At 35.8% G+C, this 20,139-nt stretch overlaps 1 protein-coding gene across 2 annotated transcripts in view; it reads left to right on the forward strand.

Annotated features, from left to right (window-relative positions):
* HDAC9 (histone deacetylase 9) overlaps positions 1-20,139 on the forward strand; it is a 462,804-nt gene that overhangs the window by 52,141 nt on the left and 390,524 nt on the right. Inside the window, exon 1 of one of the 2 annotated variants that reach the window (XM_027684601.1) lies at positions 15,262-15,321. The exons of the other annotated variant lie outside the window; for it this stretch is intronic. Within the exon in view, the coding sequence (XP_027540402.1) occupies positions 15,306-15,321 (16 nt within the window). The 5' untranslated portion in view covers positions 15,262-15,305. Of the gene's footprint in view, positions 1-15,261; positions 15,322-20,139 lie in introns of those variants that run through there. 2 annotated transcript variants of the gene reach the window in all.

Consider the following 20,139-nt stretch of genomic DNA (forward strand, 5'->3'; position numbering starts at 1 on the left):
TTTTTGGCTGAGACTGCAGCATTTCCTTTGTTAAGAGTCTGGTAGAGGAGAGAATGCATTGCATATCTACTATTTTCTTCCCTTTCACACTTATCTGTTGAGGAGATTAGGATTAGACATAGAATTAGCTTTATGTTGATTATGCTGTTTGTCAGATCTGGATGGGTACAAGCAAAGAAGTATGCTCTACCATTAAAGATATTTGCAGTACATTGTTTGTGCAATGGGAGCTCGTTGCTTTTAAGGGAAGGAAGAGCAGGAAGGGATGCTTTTGATCAGATTTAGAGGAAATAATTGACTTCTGAATTTGGTGATTGTACTCTAACTTCTAAAATTTCAAGTAACTTCCTTGACAAATGCCTTATGAAGTATCTAAATGTTTCACGTAAGTTAAATCACAAGGAAGAATTCCTCATTCTGATGTCTTTAACATGGGATACCTTCCACTGGCCCATGTTGCTCAAAGCCGCATCCAACCTGCCCTTGAACGCTTCCAGGGATCAGCCATCCGCAAGCTTTCTGGGCAACCTGCTTCAGCGCCTCACCACCCTCTCTGTAAAGAATTGCTTCCTAATATCTAATGTAAACCTGTCCTCCTTCAGTTTAAAACCATTACCCCTTGTCCTATCACTACAAGCCCTTGTTTAAATATTAGGGTTTTGCTAACCTGGTACATTTTGACTGAAATAGCCTCAGAAGTAGCATAGAATAGCGGGAGCAGCATAATGTGTAGCCAGTTAGGGGATGGAAGATGTGAAAGACCATCCTGGTGCACAAGTGAGATAGGCTACTAGGAGGTAGAGTTGCCCTGTCTTGAAGGATTTCTTTTTAACTGAATTAAACAAACTCATTACCACATACAAGAAATTATGGCCTCGCTCACTGAGAAGTACTCAATATTTCTCAAGTATTTAGTTAACCATTCAGGATTCTCCCTTGTTCTGTTGTAGCAGAGCCCAAACCTTTCTTAAAGTAAAGGCAGCTGAAGCTGACAGAGCTGAGCCTCAGTTGTGTGGCTGTCTGGTTGTGTTCATAGACCTCTGTGTTTAGATCAGAAACTTCTGTTCCTCCTTCTTGCTGTGCATGGCCTGAGAGTTATTGTAAGCAAGGTAATCTTGGTGTTTCCTGTAAATGATGGATAATTTTAGAATATCTTATTATCTGCTTGAATTTGTACATGGAAGTAAATTAACATAATACTCGCCATGTGTAAGATTGTTTTATGCCTACATATAAATAAGGGTTGAACACTGAAAATAGGAAATGATGATAAGTTTCATATAGTGCTCTATTTCTTTTTAGATTTTAAGAATAAAACCCTGTGTTTTTCTGGAAAATGCTAAATTTCTTTCCTACATAAAAGTAAATATTCCCAAATGTGGAAATGCTGGTTGATCATGACTGTTTCTAGGCTTAGCTGGAATTCTCACTCTGTGATTACTTTTAACATTAGTCTAAAAGTAGATCTTTGTCCTCATTTTAACACTGCCACCAGAAGAGAGAAAGTGATTTATTAAAGTTAAAAAAAAACCAACCCAAATTTAATAATTTAAATGCAAATGTCCCCTTTTAAAACAAAATTAAGCAGGGAATGAAATAAAGCTGTAATAAAGGCTTATACTTATTATAGAGGGTCTTGCATGCATTATAGTGTGTGATCTTAAAACTATCCAGGTTTTTCTGCGTGATAGCATTTCTAAGGTCCTTGGGCTTGTTTACACAAGGACACTCAAAAAATTAATCTGCACTAACTAGATTTGAAGCAGATTCATCAAATTGCATTAAATCCTTGTTCAGAATGCTTTTAAAATTGGCTTCCTTAATTTAATTTATATTAATTTATTTTGGAAGTGACTTAAACTGTATGGAATTAATTTAATCCTGAATGTGTATCCATAATATGGTTGAAATAGTTTAACTACTCTTTTTTAAAAGTAAGTCTGAATTCTTTGCAAATATTCTGATTTTCTTCTGAATTTCTTCTTCATTTAAGATGAAATTTCTAGAATTGCTATTACACATGTTTTTTGTGTGGTTTGGGTTTTTGAGCTTTTTTGGTTGTTTCAAACTCCCTCTGTTATTGTAAGAAAAAAACCATACTTTTTTTATTTAAAGTATGTTGGTATTTGTAAGGGAGGGAACCCATTATATCTAATCATAGTTAGTGACCAGGAAGCAGATGAAGTGAGTTAGTTCAGGCTAGTTATTGGGAAAGAGCTGAGCTTTTTCTTCTATTTGGTAATGTATTCCCTCCTGTGCAGTGTATCTTTTGAAGTGTACCATTATCTGGTTGCTTTTTTCTATCTTTTCTTACAACCTTTAAAGTGATACATTTCCCTTTTTGTATTTGAAAGGGTGTTGATCTTATGGCAGAGTTTGCTGAGGGATTTCCATATCATTTGTCAGAAAAAATGTAGTAAAAGAAGAAATATATCTGTGAGGTTCAGTAAATGAAACCATTTTGATATTAATTGGGGTGGATCTATAACTATTAATTAATACCCAAACTAATCAATATTGGAATGAAATTTTAATGTAGTCAGAGTTTCCCCCAAATATGTATTTTTAAGCAAAAAAAACCCCCCAAAACTCCATACTTCTTTAGTAGCATTCAATATTTTAAATAACAGAATGCCAAAAGAAATAGGCGCAGATTATTTCTTAACCTCTTGAGAATCAAAAGATTACAATGACAGTAGAAAGGAAAGAGGGAAGGGATATCTCTTTTCTGGCCTTTTTTTATATATGCTAAATAATTAAATTTTCAGCAGTTTTATTTTGGTGGATATGTAGCTAATTTCCTTAATTGTAATGGTGTGTGTAAACACATTCATTCTGTGCATACTCTGCAATAGCCTTTAGTGCTACATCTGCTTCCAAGTGTGTACTCTTCCACTGTCCATATAACTCTATAAAGCTTAACATGTTTGAATAAATGTTGTTTTCACTTTTCCTCCCAGACAGAAGTAAAATGCCTGATGCATCTGATAGACCTTTTTCCTACTTTTACTTAAAATATCTTTGAGAGGAAAGAGACAAAAGGAGGGTGTATGAGATCTGACAGTTGTACCCCACGCAAGGTCTTCTCAGCCCTTAGTAACTATAAAACATACTAATGGTTCTCATCTTTCTTGGATTAAAAATATGGTATCTTTTTTTTTTTTTAAACTAACCTACGTTATTGTATATTGGACTTGTTGATGAAAAAGTTGTAGTATTTTGTTAAATTTTGTGATATTATTTTGAAAATTACTGTTGCTTCTTGGATTCAAAGGTACTGTGACCCCGTTAGTGCTTATCTGATGTCTGTATCCTTAGAAATTCTCAATTCCAAGCTGCCACACTAATACTTCTCTTCATTCCACCTCATGTTATAATAATCGTGTTGGAGTCTCATTGCAATTTTCTGTGCTCAGTGTGTGTTCAAAAGATTTATTTGCATTTCTATCCTGAATGAATTAAAATAATTTTGTTGAAAATGGCTTCACAGGACTTGAGTTTTCTCATCTCTCAATTCCTACAGACTTATATTCTAATCTGCTGGAAATGCCAACAATTTAAAGGTAAAAGAAATGCAAATACTTCTTAAACATGCATTCAGAATGTCGTGCTTGAAGAGATAAAACTACTTATTAAATTTAAAGAAGTTACTAATATTCATAATCAAAGCTCAAAAGTTTGAATTTTGGTACACCAACATACCTTTTTTTTTTCTATTGATAAAAGATTTCTTTATCAAAAAATGTAAGACTTGCAGGAGTTAACAGTATATATAACAGGTTATATAACAGTAGGCTGAATATGAATTTACAAAAAGTTAGTTTTCTTATAGCTGGAAAACTAAATCTGGTTTGGGATGTAGAAATATACACTTAAAAAGAATATATTCCTATTTTATCAATAAATGTGTCATTCAAACTCCTAATACTTCTTTGCATGCCAAACTATGTTTCTGGTATCTGCTGAATAGTTTGTGATTGACAAATTCTTGGATTATTTCAATGTGAATGTAGGACTGTGAGAAAGATGCTTTCCTTAATAAGCAATAATAATTTCCTGAAGCATTTGTTTTAAATTCCATACTTTTAAAAAATAAATGCAAGTAATGTAAAGTATGCTAGGTTTGTGGTTTTGTTTCTTTTTTTGGTTTGGTTTGGTTTGGGTTTTTTACCTTTTTTTTAACAACATAAGAGGTGCAATCACAATAATGCGTAACATAGGAATTGAACAACACGTATTTCAGACAGGTAACCAGATAAGGCTCTTATCTGAAGAACGATTCATTTTCGTAGTTGGTCAATGTTTATGTAGACTTGAGCCTAAAATGCTATTTTATAAGAAAATGGAAGTTTTGCTGTATTTTCAGAACTTTAAAGATCCAGCAAAACTGGACAACAAAATCACTGAGAATCAGTTCTAGGAAACTTCATGTACTACTGTAGTGTGGGTACCTTTTCACAGGGTGCCGTCCTTCAGGAACAGGCTGCTCCAGCATAGGTCGCCTGTGGGGTCACAAGCCTTGTCAGCAAACATGCTCCAGTATGGGTTCCTCTCCCCATGGGTACACAGGTCCTGCCAGGAGGCTGCTCAAGCTTGGGCTTCCCATGGGGTGCTGAAGGGTATCATATGAAGCTAGCAGGAGACAGGTTCAAAACAAAATAAGATGCTATTTTTTTTTAATCTAAGGGGAGTCTGAACAATTACATAAGGATAAATGCATGAAGGTTTCTTAGCCACAGTAATATCTATCTCAGAAAGTTCCTTGGAAAGGTTGGAAAGGGTTTGGAGTCTGAAGATTGTTCAGGGGAATATCATGTATGTTCTTTTCTTACTATTCCCTGGGCAGCTGCTTTGGAATATTGATGAAGATATTTATCTTATATTTCATCTAACAATCAGTTGAAGTTGTTCCATGTTATCTTTGTTGACTTCCTAATTCTTAAATTAAGAGTTTTTGTAGTTTATTCCTTTTTAAAAAGAAAAAACTGGTAATCTGATCTCAGCTCATTATCACTTAATGAAGAGAAACTGACAAACTAGTATCCAGATATTTGAAGGCTCTCTTAGAGGCACAGCTCCATTACTTTTGAAGAATGAATAGTTTCAGTAACTGAATGTTAGCACTTTGTGGATGAGGATACTTTTAAACAAAATGCAGTCAAAATCTTCAGTCTAGAATATGTTTTGATTATGTTTTAATTTTTTGATCAAACACACTAAATTCAAACTGAGCTTTGATTCAAGTGTGTATACATGCTTAATTGTTTTCCCTATTACTTTTTGTTCTATTACTTATGAATTTACAGTTGGACCCATTTCAGGCTACAAGATCATTCACATACATGTGACAAATGTTGTGCTCATTGTCTTGCTGCTATTTTTGTTTTTATTGGAGTTACGTTTTGGTTGATAAAGCATTTCTTCATAAAAATTTGCCCAGCAAAGACAAGAGTGTTAAAGAAATTTTTATTAACTACCCATTAATGTCTAATATTGAAAAGAATTACTCTGCTAGCCAGCAGCACTATGGCAGCAAAACCATATTGTGTTAACCTTATGCTTCTGTGAAAATAGAACAGGCTAGTTTCCCAGCAGGAGGCGAAGTGATACAGACGGGCAAAGAATACTCCAGCTTAGCCATGTCTGTGTGGCTGCAGGTGGTTTGATGATAATGAGTAAGTGATAGTGGCCCTGCTGTGCTGTGATGTGAGGCAGCTATCTGACTCCCAGGCAGATGAACTGGGGGAATAACTTGGTAAGAGAGAGTGGATATCTAACGACTATACCAGCATGACAATTACACTTTTTGCTTTTGTTCTGCTAGCTTTAAATAAGCCAAGTAATTTACTTACCAGTAGCAGTTGGAATGCAGTAGAGTATGAAAAAGTGAAAACAGAAGGTCAGTACATTACTGCTGTCCCCTCCCTGCCTCTCGGTGAACAGCCTCAACTTCCTCCTTAGAGCTTCTTGCATCCTGCTTAGTTGTGTAATGTGGAGCGGTCCTTAACAGGAGTCATATAACAAATATGGAAGACTCTGCAAAAGTTGCTTACAGGATAGCTAATATTGATAGGACAATGCTAATGGAAATACATTTATAACAGTATAGTTTCATATCTGTTAAATGTGGAGTTAACACTCAAACTGGTCAGACCTTCTCTTATGGTTCTTTCCTGGAGCAGTTGAATGTGTATTTCCTTTCTCAGGTCTTTCATTCCTCCCCAGCTGGAGGTTGCTTCCCTCACAACACATTTGTGTCCCATCAATTTTTTTTATGATCACAAACAATTTAGAAGAATTTTTCATAGATTAATAATTGTAATCTCTGAGGACTGTAGGGAAAGAGGCTAAAACCCACTGATATTAAAAAGTGGTAAGGTACATGCAAGAGAAAAATAAGTTCACAACGTTTTGTAGATTGTTTGTATTCACGTTGGATGTCCAGAAATGACCCAGTGAACTATGATTCTGCTGGAATGGAGCTGTGTGAACAGCATATGATACATTCATTGTGTGATGAAGCAACTTCATTTGCATTCAATTTTCAGAATTGCCATGTCCAAAACATTATTTTTTCTTGTAGCTTTAAGCAGTTCTTGAGAGAAGTGTGTTTCCTCTCAGAACATCCCCAAACAAATGGAAATCTTGTTCTTCAAAACATGTTGAAGATCTGTCAGGACAGGGATTTTATAGCTTCCTCAGGGAGGAGTTAGACAGGAAGGTCAGTGGCCCAAAATGATCAAGTTTAGCAAGTCCTTTTAGGCTTATAACGTTATGAAATGAGGATTCAGTAAATTTCTAGGGTAAAAATTATTTTTATTTATAGATTTTTTTTAGATTAGAAACTATTTACATGCCTGTATGATAAATTTCTAGCTCTGTAGACTTCAGCAGTATTGAGTAAAATATGTACAAATGATGTGATTGAACAAATGAGAATTTTTGCATGAAAATATATTACTTTATATGATGAAATTCCATTTAATGTGGTCTAAAATAGTTTTCTAAGACAGAAAAGAAAGCATATAGTTGGTAAGAAATTTATGCACACTTAGAATAAAAACCAGCTAGTATTATTGCATCCTGCTAAATTCCTACTTTTTCCGTATCTGTGCAAATTTGAATCTATCATGATGATCAAAATGGAGAGACTGTCAATTTGTTTTTCAAATCTCATAGAAAACAAGCTGCTGCTTCATTTTGAAGAATACTGAAATATTTATTTCTATATGAAGTGTGTGGGGTGTCTCTATTTTAAAAAATACATATCAAACCCCACATATCTCTATGGTTGCAATAAGTTACTTCTACAGATAAAATAAGACTTTTTGTTGCTGAAGGGTATGTCTTGCATACTTATATTTTTGATTGGCGAGGGAAATGGCATTGGTGTGCTAATGATAACAGCTGATGCAAAAATGTTCTGGAAGAGGTAGTATGTAGCAGGGCTATGAAATTCAAAGATTGCATAACATCTGAATAGCAATTAGTGAGGCAGTGGTAATTTATTGAAAACATTTGAAATTTAAGTTGCTATAGCTAAATGTATCAAATCAAAGATTTAGGGAGATGCTTATCATATTTGTGAACAGTTCTGTTAAATCTTGTGAATGTTTAACGTTCTTTCATCCACCCTTTGATGATATAATTGTACAATTTGGACCACTACTATTTTCCATTCAGAAACCCTTAAAATAGCAGAAAAAGTCATCAGAGTTACTAAGAGGTAGGATATGATACCATTCCTGTCTGAAGGACTTCTACCAAAGGGGAAATGTGCAGGAATTTATACCTTTTCCTCCCTTCCATCCCCACTAGTCAATTGGGGACTGATAACTGCCCTCATGCAAAGCAAACCCAAGTTTGGTGAAGGGGGTACAGAAGCATGCTTCATTAGGTAGTCTTTTTTCTGTTTTTAAAGTAGCATGGAAACTAGCCAAAAAACCACTAAGTTTATCTGAAGTAACACTTGCAGCTTTGTGGAAGTATGTGGCTGAGTAATAGTACAAAAATAGCAAGTTATTTTGAGGAAGAGCATATGTTCTGTAACAATGAGAAATTGGTATACAGATAAAAGAAATTATGTATCTAAATATAAATTTCAGATGAGAAAGACCTATGGCTTAGTGCCACAAACTTTTCTGTAGATGCAGCCATTAAAAGTTGTTTAATGCTCATTCTTCTAATGTAGTTATTTGAAGACACACCATCGTTGGTAAATTGCTGTACTGCCTTGAAGGTGCACTTTTTGTAGTCTGTAACAGTACAGATAATAGGCCCTTTTTATATTTGAGTGCACACTGATATACAGGGTACCGCACAGTGATAATTGCGGGCTCTTTTTTTTTCTTACAAGAAAGGTACCTTGCAGAGCCATAGTGTTTGCTTACTATTTAAACACACTGACAGCCAAATGCAGCTATCTCCTGTTAGAATTAAAAATAAGGACAACATTGGAAGAGATTTTCAGGTTACTTGAGGAAGCACTTAGGTAAATGTGCTTAGACACTGGAAAACTATTGCAGTACAATGACTTGTGCAATATCATTCAAAATTTTTCATGGTTCATCAGATAATAGCAAAGTTTATTTAAAAGATAGAAAGTATCGCTTTAAGGATTAAAACCTTCCTACGCAGAAGTTGCTCTATTTCATGGAAGAGATTAGCTTCTTTACAAAAATGTGAAGTGTGCACCAAGTCCCTTAAAATCTTAACCTTTAAATGTTTCTCCTTTCACTTTTTTTCTTTAAGCTTCCCTTAAACAATTGGCATATGTAAAGTTCCTACTGATGAGCAGAACAAGAGATTAGAAGATTAAGATGCAGTTAGATGTTGAGTAACTAGAACTTAAGGCATTACCAAATAAAATCCACGTAGAGCTGCTCTGTTCATCAAGCTCTGCATAGTGTAAAGCTAACTGAATAAAATGAGCAGACTGAGTTTTGAAAGCCTCAAGTAATTATGGAAAATAAAAACAAAAATAATTTCTTAGTTGGTTTTGGGTAAATCTTTTTCTTATTTTATGAGCCATTTGCACTTCAAGCATCTACATGCTGCTTGCTACCATTTGCTGTCTATAAGAAAAGAAGTGATCATGCAGAACTGTATCAGAAGAGGAAAAAATATTGGTAGAGGAGAGACATAAAGAATTTAGAGAGGAAATGCAGGGAGAAGTTAAAGAGCTCAGCTGGAATTAGGCATATAATCACTCAATGTATATATTTTTAACCTATTTGTCTTTCTCTCTCTCTTTCTCCTAATCATTGAATAACCAGCCTTTCTCATTATTGTCTGTATTATAAACTACCTGTGTTTCTACTACTGGGGAGAAACAAGGAGAAAAGGCAGGTTCCAAAACTGACATAGAAAATTATTAAGAAATTATGAGAAAAGCTGAGCAAAAGAATCCTTATGAGGTTTTCCTACCCTGTTTTTTTTTTCCCCAGTATTTTCTCTGTAATGATGGGAGTATTGTGGCAAAGTAAATATAGTAACTTTAGCTCTTGCATTTACAATTCCCTGAAAAAGGGAGGTCACTTTCCTCTGAGCCAGCAGTCATCGCTGTATCTAAAGTAGTGCCAGAAAAAGGAAGTATATGAGGTAAGATAGTCTTTCTGGTGTTAAAACCTTAATGCACAAGCATGTATTAGGTGTTTTGAGTTGTCTTCTAGAAATAAAAGATAAGGTAAAAAAAAATCTTAGTGAATTAAATGATCTTTCTGTATGTCTGGGATCTCTTCCATGGGTAATTACCTGGCTGGGCTACATACCCAGCTTTGTTTTCTGTGAAACTAAGTATGAGAGGAATAGCTGATACATGTCCAGATCTCATCCTAATACAAATTTCAGATGGAGCCTGGAGACTTAAACGATAGGTAAATGATATACAAGAAGGCAGGAGAATACAAAAATATCACCAGTCACTATAACTGTGAAATCTGGGCAGTTGGGGAGTAATCCTGTTGAGGTTTTCTGACCAAAATCAACAGTTGGAATATGTTTTGATACTGAGTTTGGAGAGAAAGTAGAAGATATTTTTCTTTGATAAAGGGGAACAAAGTGGTTTTTATGGTGTTCCCTCCTAGTACTCTATTTTACTTGTTTATTCTTGTGATTTTAAAAAAAGCTCCATCCAAAATGCTCTCATTTGGAGCTTTGTGCATCCATGCCATGTGTTAAAAATGTGATAAAGAATAGTTGCAGAATCAATGCAGTGACACTTGTCCTTAATCTTCCTCCTCACCCACGCTGAAATAACAGATTTATAATCTGTTATTCTCTGTACCAGTTTTCCTCCTGCAAACGTAAACTTGTTGGCTATACCAGGTCAATACTCTTCAAGTTGGCCAAGGAATTTATATTTCTTTTTTTTTGTTGTTTTTCTGACTCACATTTTGAGGATTGATTTTTAGGTTCTTTAGAACACTGGACTGGATATCTGGAATACATAAACTAAAAATTGAAGCCTTAAAAGCAACTAAAGGTGAATAAAATAAATCATTATGAGTTTTTTGAAGTACTGCTGCAAGCACCAGATTTTATGCCATTTTTCATTCATCTAGAAGTTAAAGGAAATTTTGAAAGGGTTTTGGGAACCAACTTTAGTATTTTTGAACTTGTTTGAAGTGTGTAGTCTTCAAGGAGAAATTATACCCAATTTGACTTGTACATGCTAGTATTTTGTCTTATTTCCATAGCTGCTGCATACTCTGAAATGTGAAAGAGGGAAAAGGTTCTCATCCTGTCTGATCTAATTTTATTTAAAGTTTTTTCACTTTGAGCATCCTGTGACAGCCATTTTTAGCATAAACGGACTTTAATGCTTGATTTGTCTTCTTTCCCACTGAGAGCAAAGGAAACATCTAGACTGTATTACGAAGTACAATGTGTCTGTAAGCATGGAGAACCCAGAGCTGTTACAAGAAATGTTACAACAAAAGGTGGTACAATTTCATGCCCAAATGCCTGTGCACAAATGGGAAACTCATGATTGTCTTTGCAAATGAAATATCACACCATGTTAGATAGAAAACCATTATGCTTTTATCATCGGTGGTTTGTTCTTGTGCATAAGTTGCTGATTTCTCTGGGTTTTGACAGATGTGTCTAAAAAAATTTCCCCAAAACCCTATGTTTTAAAATGAGTCGTAAACTTCACTGAAGAGTTTCACTTCAGATGTCAGGCCTTTGTGACAGCTTCACGGATCTTACTTTGGTCGTCTCTTTCTCTAAGTCAAACTGTGAACAATGGCCCAGATCACATAATCAAAATAATGGGATATTGGATCGCAAGAGAAAACATTGTCTAGGAAAGACCTAAAATAGTTTTGGAAGTGCCAGCATGATCAGACTCTTTTCACATGACAAGGATACGTGAGATAAGAACAAATATGTACAAAATAAGTTTCTTTTCTGGCTATGGAACATAGAGATGCTGCTTTCTGACTATCACTTATGGAGTAGGCAGTGCTGAACCTTCTTGGAGCGTCTCCATCCAGGAACAGCTTGAGGGGCCTGTACCAAGAGTAATGCAGACATAAGTTACATTTGTGTTCTAGACTCTGAAAATACAACATCTTTGTAAAGTAAATTTGCTCCTTGTGTAACCCTAAACAGGATAAAGAGCATTCTCATTTAATTTAGTACTTGTTTAGTCTCGGAGTCTCTGTGTTGGAGAAGCCTCAAGGTGGTCTGAAAAAGGAAAACTGGGGCTGATTCTGCTGCAATTTGAATAATTCTCAAGCTTTTCTCTCATGGAGCTCTCGGCCTTGGGAAGGTTTTGCTATTCAAAAAAAAAATTCCAGAAAACCAAAGTCCTGTGAGTAGCTGAGGGCTACACTGTAGAACATGCTGCACACATTAGGATGTGCAGCTCTGGCATTATAGAATTAATTGAGGGTGTTTTCGGTCCATTGAACAGACCTTAATGTTTAGTAATAACAGGTTAGTTTTTAAAAGATGCCATTTCTGCTTTGTCCATATGAACACCTTTTTTTCGATTCAGCTGTTTCTTTTTCCCTCTTGCCCTTTATGCAAAGATATTGTAAAGAAACAGCTTAGGGAAATGAAACAAGCTGTCCAAATTTGTAAAAGTTACACTTCCTCAAGGAATTTCAGTAATGTATAACAGCTGGTCTAAATGGGGATTAAAACAGTTTAGATTTCTTTTTTTAAAGACGAACTCTAATGATTTCCCAAGACAGCAAGGATGACATAACTAACAGTTACACTGTAAGAAAAATAGATATTTAATATATAAAAGTTTTTCTACTTTATCATGTTTTTGTCTTCCAAAATGAAACAGTAGCTATTTTTTTCTACTGTGGTGGTCTTAACCTAGTAGAAATGTCTGAGCAAACACAGCAATGTTTGAACGTAGTAGAAGTAGAATGAGTAGAGTAGTAGACAACTATAGTTGACTATTCCAAAATGTGTGGGGTGACCGGATGTCTGGTATGTTTACCATGTGGCATACATATTAGTTAGGTATATTGTGACCAATGAAGAAAGTTTTATGCACTATCTCCAGTACAGTAACTTTTATCTGCTCTCAGTTTTCAAAGTTTACTATTTCTTGATAGGACACTGTACAAATGAATGCTGAGATTTCAGCAGATACTGAAAGGATTTTTTAATTGATTCTTCTGGAGAAGAAGATAGTATCCCCTTTATATGATGCAATCCCTTGCACTGGTAATTTAGCTCTGTTTTTTTATTTGAGTAACTGCTCTATTTCCTGCTGTCTCATAATGTGCAGAAAGGCACAAGCAGATACAGAGGAGACTCACATGCAGGGATCTGATGAGTTCCAAAGATACCATATTTGTGGATTTTCATGAAAAATGTTGAAGGCTTTTCATAGAGGTTTGGATTATAGTGTGTTGTTGTATATAATAGTTGTTTATTTAGTATATAAAGATGGTTACAGGCTGAGAGAGTTGGGACTATTCAGCATGGTGGAGAAGGCCCTGGGCAAACCTTACAGCACCTTCCAGTAGTTAAAGGAGGCCTACAAGAAGGCTGGAGAAGGACTTTTTACGAGGGCATGTAGTGATAGGACAAGAGGGAATGGATCTAAGCTGAGAGAGTAGATTCAGATTAGATATTTGAAAGAAATTCTTTACTGTGAGGATGGCGAGGCACTGGAACAGGTTGCCCAGAGAAGTTGTGAATGCCCCATCTCTGGAAGAGTTCAGGGTGAGGTTGGATGAAGCTCTGTGCAACCTGATCTAGTGGAAGGTGTTTCTGCATAAAAACACACCCACATATTCCCTGAATATGTGTAGTGGAAAGCCATCAAAGCTGCTCTACTGCCTGAGATTTACTTGCATCAGTGTAGTCATTACAAGAGAGGGAAAAGCTGTCCTTAGGCTGAAGGACAACTTTAGCATTAACAAGGAATGGTTATAGGCGAGCTTTGAGCAGTCTCTATAAGCTATTCCAACATATATGTTGGAATCCTATAAATGTTTTAACCATCAAGTGAAACTATGGGACAGTATTTTGATAGAGATAGGGGGAACACACAGCAGTTATAATAGTGTGATGTGTTTATGAAGATGACATATTTGCTTACTATACCAGGAAATTGCATCAAAAGCATGTAGCATAACCTAGTCCACATTTCTAGTCCTACTGAGTAGTCTCTTAATAACCTCCACAAGTTACATTTTCACCAGGTTCTGGAGGATCTCTATCTCTCCAGATCCTTTTATCTTTTCCTCACAGAGGAAGGGACATGATTACACAGAGGCTGTTTAGTAACTAAATATGGTAGAAATTAATAGTACTATTGTAAGGTCTTTTGCACTGTCAAGCTACAGCAAATGGGCCTTGGCAATATGCAGCTAGTTGCTGTTACTGGGAATATGCAACAAGAATTCTATGGGAAATGACCTTCTGTGAAATATGATGGTGATGCATGCGTGATAGACTTTCATGGGTACATTGAAAGTTCTTACAAAATGGCTTCTCCATCGTGTTAGATGGGCAGTCCCTGTGGATGGAAGAAAGAAAAAAAGCAATATGAGAGAAAGTGAAGTGTGGCAGTGTCCTGCTGAATGATGGCCATGTCATTCTTTCAAGAAATCAAAAGAGATTCTGTAGTCTGCTGACTGGGGCAGGACATGTGGGCTACGCAGAGGGACATGGAGTGCAGTTCCTTCCTTGTGGCCTCAGTCATGTGTTGGCTTTTGGTTGTGTGGGGTATTTTTGATAGAGAGAGAAGTTGAACTTTGATCTAGTTTGTGATTTATCTAAAGTACTCAAAACACTAAAACCCTGGATTGTGTAGGCGCTAAATTTTGATGCCAAAGGAAGGCATTGAGTAAACCATAAGACCACAAATGTAAAGATGAACTTGGGCTCTTTCTGTGGCTTAGCTTTAACCAACTCATCTTAATATGTTTTATATTATTTTAATGCACTTCTAGAAACAAAGGACAGCATCTTAGGTTTTTTCCCAAATAATATTGCTAAAAGTGGAAATTCTTGGTGTTTAAAGGAGCTTACTAAATGAGGACATTGAGATTGTGTTAATTCTTTCAGTGTTCCTTTTACATGCGGTGTTAAACATTGTGTATTACAAAAAAATATGGCTTTAAGGCAAAAATTAAACATTAATTAAAAATAATTATGTAATTTTTAGTTCTTTTCTGTCTCTCATTACCCTTGGTCACTTGAAGTGACTATAAAATACTGATATTTTATGAATAGCATCCCTTATTCATGTACAAAAGCATAAATAGCTGCATAAAAACTCCTGTCCGTTGACTCAAAGTCAGCTTGATCAGGTCTGTTAGGTAACTGGACTAATGATATATACAGCTAATTTATTCTTCCATTCCCACTAATGCAGAATGATTTGCATTTTATTGTCTTCACTTCAAAGCAGCAATGAGAAAAACTACTGTTAGCTAGATTTTTGTTTCTCTTTGATTTTTTTTTTTAATTTTCCCTCCAAGTAAACAGAGACTAGTACTGCTTGGATGTTGTATCTGGTATCTTATTATGACTATAGGTATTGAACATCTGGTTTGAAACACTGTAATAAACCTTCAAAAGTGGTAAAGTGGTGTGGGTGTTTTGGTTTTTTTGTTTGGTTGTTGTTGTTGTTTTTTAAACAAACAAAATTAAAAACTGGGGTAGTAAGCTGAATTATGACCCCACAATTAGGTACTGCTGTAAGAAGTGGGAGGGAATAACAGAACCAGCTAGTTGACTAACCACTTCCCTTCATTGTTGCTTTTAATATCAGAACAGCCTTGCTAGCTTTCTAAACCACCATAAGTTACATCAACGAGACCATGTATGCTCTAACTGGTAAGTTCTTTTCATTTAAGATCTAAATTGAAAGTTGAATTGGAAGTGATCCTTAGTGATTGAAAATTGAATAAGATGTATGGCTTTGTGTTATTATATCGTAATCATAAAAAAATTACAGTCCTCTGTGTTGTTAATAGTAAATAAGTCTAGACACATACCTGCCTTAGCAACAAACTTCGTGCAGGGTCAGAAGGGTATATTCACTTGACAAAGCACGAGCTAAGTGCCAAAGTAATAATAACAGTTGAAAAAACAATGCAAACCTGTAAAGTCTGAAAGGTATTTCAATTGAGTTTTTGCATGAGTTGAAAAATGAACTTTGATTTCTCTCACAAGTGTGAGAGAAATGTGCTGTCTGAGAAGTATGCTGTGCTGTCCTTCACAAACCGAAGCCTTCTATGCTGGTTGCTATTATGACTTTGTGGTTGGAAAATTCTTCTTTGATGATTTCTGTTGCAGCTCCTTGTAGTAATAATTATTGTAGTTAAAAATCCTAAATAATAGGCTAAATAAACAAGCAAATACTTTTTAGTAGTTTCACTTTTAAATACACTAAATAACCCAAAGTGAGGTAGTGTTACAGTGGAGACATATAGTTAAGGCTAAAATAAGGTGGGTTTGTGCTTGCTGGACTCAGAAAACTGTCAATTAGCCATAAAGTCTGTACTAAGTTCAAGCCTGCTTTCCTGGCAATAGTGCAATGGAAGGTTCTAGCCTGTACTGGTCTGAATGAGATTTAGATTGGATTCTTAGTATGCAGCCAAAAGTTGTAATAGGGAGTTTAATTGTTACAACTATTTCTCTTTGTCTTATTGATCATGTGGATGTGATGTGGCTAAATATACGCCAAGGCTGGGGAAGGACACATCAGTTCAGAATCTATTTTATAGCGTTCATTTAGTAAGATGAGCTAAATTCTGTCATCTGTATATTTTTTTACTTAATATCTGTACATGAAATGTATTAGGAGCTTTTTAATGATAATTTTCCTAGCAGTAAAAGCCCAAAACCCAAACCCAAGCAAGTAGGCAAAAAACCCCCAGTGATGAGTGTTTTTCCTCAGGAAGGCATCATTAAGAATTTGTCAGTATGTTTTGAGTTCTTCATTAATAAATTTTATTTTACTGCAAGCTGTCTAACAAAATTGATACTCTATAGTTTCTACAGGATGTATTTACAAAGTGGCTTCTATGTATTCTTTTCATATTTGGATATTTACTTTTGAAAGATGAAAACATTAAGCCAAACGTTTGAGGAGCTTCATGAGGTTGATAAAAAAAATAAGTATTTGAAATTTTTATTGTTTTATTTATAATCTCATACTGAAAAACAGTACAAGTAATTCCATGTGAATCTCACACAAGAAAACATGGTGCACTGTGGAGGGTTCAGCTTAGGAGCAACCTTGTGCCTGTCAGCTCCTCTTGCTCTAACATATGGATGTGCTGTAATGAGAAAGCTTCCACATAACTTACCTTTAATACCAATATCTTTTAAAAGCCATCAAAGAAAGCATCCAGTAAGTTGTGTAAGAAGAAAAAAATTAAACTCTAACAGTAGTGCATAAGTTAGAGTAGTAATAGCTCCAAAAGATGTTGCTTTTTGAGGCCATCCACATCCCTCATCTGAGGACCATGAGCGTAATTAGCAATGTTCTTATGAAGTGACAAAATAAGCTCATTTTGCAGACATCTTAATCCTTAATATTGTCATCTCTTCCTTTGTACCAAATTTTGTTATTGTTATTATTATTATTCTTTTACGTAGTTTTTCAGCTGCAGGAATTTTTCAAATTTTCCCCTCATTCATGTTAGTAACAAATTTCATCTTCTCAGCCTTCACTGCACTGCAGTGCTTGATGCTTGATCCTCAGCAAATACACTTTGCTCTTGAAAGTCTTGGTGGACCTGTGACAAGATACATATTACTGAAGGATTTGGTCAACACTGCTTTCATTTCCAACTGAACAGGAATCATGTAAACAGATGATCATCCCAGCTTTCGTTACCGCAAACAAGACAATCAGACAAAACCAACCTTATCCTTTCACTGCTCCACCTAGACCCCTGAGCAACACAATTGCAGCAACCTGGTCTCTGAGACAGCAGGGAGAAGCTTCCGGGTGTTCCCTCTTATGCCTAGCGAAGGCAGCCCCACAATGGGAGCACTAGTTGCATTCTCTTTCCTTTTCCAGCTGCCATTTTTGGGAATCTAATATGTTTTACACCCTGTCAGACCTGGCAGAAATCACTCTATGAATTCAGAGTTATTGTGATGAGGGCCTAACGGATAAGTTTCATTTCCTTAGGAAGCCAGGCTAAAAATATCTTTTTAGGTCTTCTGTGTGCAGAGGAAAATTTTTTAAATGTTAGTAACAATATTGTTGCAAAATGACAGGCAAAAAGTGATTAAAAATACGACATTTTAGCCAATCAGTGTGGGGGATCTGCTGTTGAATTTTTAAGGTATTGGATTGTCAGTTCTTTTTTTTTTTTTTTTCTGTTCTCTCTGGCACTGAAATATACTTAGTGCTATTCCTGAGGGGGACCCCTGGTGGCCTAGTGGTTAGCATGTGGCCCTCTCACCGCTGCGACCCAGGTTCGATTCCCCGGTCCCCCAGGCAGATGGAGCTCGTTAGCCCTGTAAGGCCATCCATCTATGAGAAGGTCACTCTAAACAAACCTACATCCTGAGGACCTCACTGCCATTGTCCAAGCTTGCTTGGCCCCGGCAGATGAACCTTAGGATTAAAGGGTGGGCTCAGTTCAGCGCATGCTGTGTCTCACCTAAAAAATCCATTGCGCAGGCTGGAAAGGTAAAAAGACCTTTCCCCAAATCTTCGTTCGCGAAGACTGGCCATTATTATTATTATTATAATATTTATTATTATTATTCCTGAGGCCATCTATTTTTGGTCTTAGAAGTAGCCATTATGACTTGGAAGTCTTAAAATGTAATTATCTGTGTTTCCAGAGCCTAACCTTTGGGACCCCAAAGCTGTCCAGTGTTTCAAATCAATGTTTCCAATCCAGTATTTAATCTCTAAGCAATTGTTACATTATCCATTCCAAAATCTGTGATGTTAAGCCTCATAACAATGTAGACTTACTGTTCATATTAACTCTTCAACTGACTATCACTGAAATTAATGAACTTTATTGGATTCTGAATATTGGGGAAGAGGAATTCTTCCAAGTCAAGAAACCTCCTTTTTTGAGATCTGTTCCCAAGTACAGCTTGCTCTTAGACAGTTTTCCTCCTCTAGTTGAATTTTTTTCTCTTGCAGTTAGTAGTAAGTGAAAGGGTGTGCCAGCAAATGTAAAATCATTCCAGAGTAACTTTTTCCTGTGTCATTTCTGTGCTGTGTGGTGTTAATGTTATGGGAAAGGTTGCTGAACACCCCTCAATCCTTCCTAAATACACTTTTCTAGTTACAACAGTACTGTTTCTATATCCATAACATAGGCAAAGTAAATAATAATACAAAAAGGCAGGTCAGGCCTTAAAATCAAACTTCTTACTAGAAAATATGTAGTGCTCAATGTGGTTTTCAGTTAGTGGCACTTTTTTTCAAACATAAATGTAGTACAAGTCAGCATACTGTGTATGACCACTGCTCTGAGTGGGAGGGTATGTTGGCTATTTTAAATAATATTTTTAAAATCTGATCACGTAATACTTCTATAGGAAAAAGGAGGTCAGAAGGAGGAATGGTGAGGGAGTCTTTAGTGTTGCACTATCTGCGTCGTTGTCTCTGGAGGCATGTGGGAGAAATGAAGCATTTCAGATTTCACAGTGTATAGAAGAAGATACTTAGCAGCTCCATCAGAATGTCTCTGTGGCAGTTGCACGTTCCTTTGCTTCATCCATCTGTAATCTCCCTTCCCATCATAGGTATTTGCAAGGTCCAACCTGCATTTTTCATCTTCTGTAGTTACTGTGGAGGGCAAATGACATGTGGGCCACAATTAGAATTTTATTTCATTTCCATGATGCATTCCCACCTTCAGTGTCTGAGTGCTTATAGGAAATGTAACTTCAGTTGTTTTTAGAGTAAAGGTGGGGTTTGATATTTCCCAGCACTTTTTTTAATCCAAAAGGATGATTGTGGTTATGCAGCCCAAGTTAGTCAAATTTGGAGGGTTTGTAGCTCATAGGAAGTAGTAGCATTTTAAAGCTTCTCTGAATCTTCTAAGTTGCTTCCTCTATATTTCTGATAATGGCAGCATTGTTATGAGAATGTAAGTTTCAAGAGTTAATGGAGAATTTTGAATAATACAATTCACAGAATAGTATGATTAATTTTTTTTTGATCCAATTTTCTACCCAGTGTTGGTGGAAGATGAAATGGAACAGAATTAGTTTGAATAGTGTATAGGAGTTCTGTAGGAACAGAGCTGAAATTGTCAAGTAAAAACTTGAGAATATTTCAATAGAGACTGGAAAACATTTGTTCTATTTGAGTTTCTGCTTAAAATAGCACCTATTATGTCATAAATATTGGTAAATCATTGTATTCTCAATCCTAATTTTTTTGTCAAATATTCTTGTATGGAGCATGATCATTGCACATCTTTGTTTGGAAGCAGAGGAGGCAGGAGAGTGTACAACTCTGTGCAAAAGCTTAAAACCCCCTATATTTACAGCTGGATTTGATGTACTATTGCAGTGAAATAGCAGATGCTGACAATTTGCATCACTCTGATGGCTTTTTAGTGTTGTTATATTTTTCAAATTATGCTCAGCTCACTAATGTGATACTCTTAACCAAGGCTGTTACCGGAGCTCTCTTATCTCATTATTTATAATTACATT

Source organism: Neopelma chrysocephalum, unplaced genomic scaffold (assembly GCF_003984885.1).
Source record: "Neopelma chrysocephalum unplaced genomic scaffold, ASM398488v2 Primary Assembly neopelma1_67, whole genome shotgun sequence".
Taxonomy (NCBI): Eukaryota; Metazoa; Chordata; class Aves; order Passeriformes; family Pipridae; genus Neopelma; species Neopelma chrysocephalum.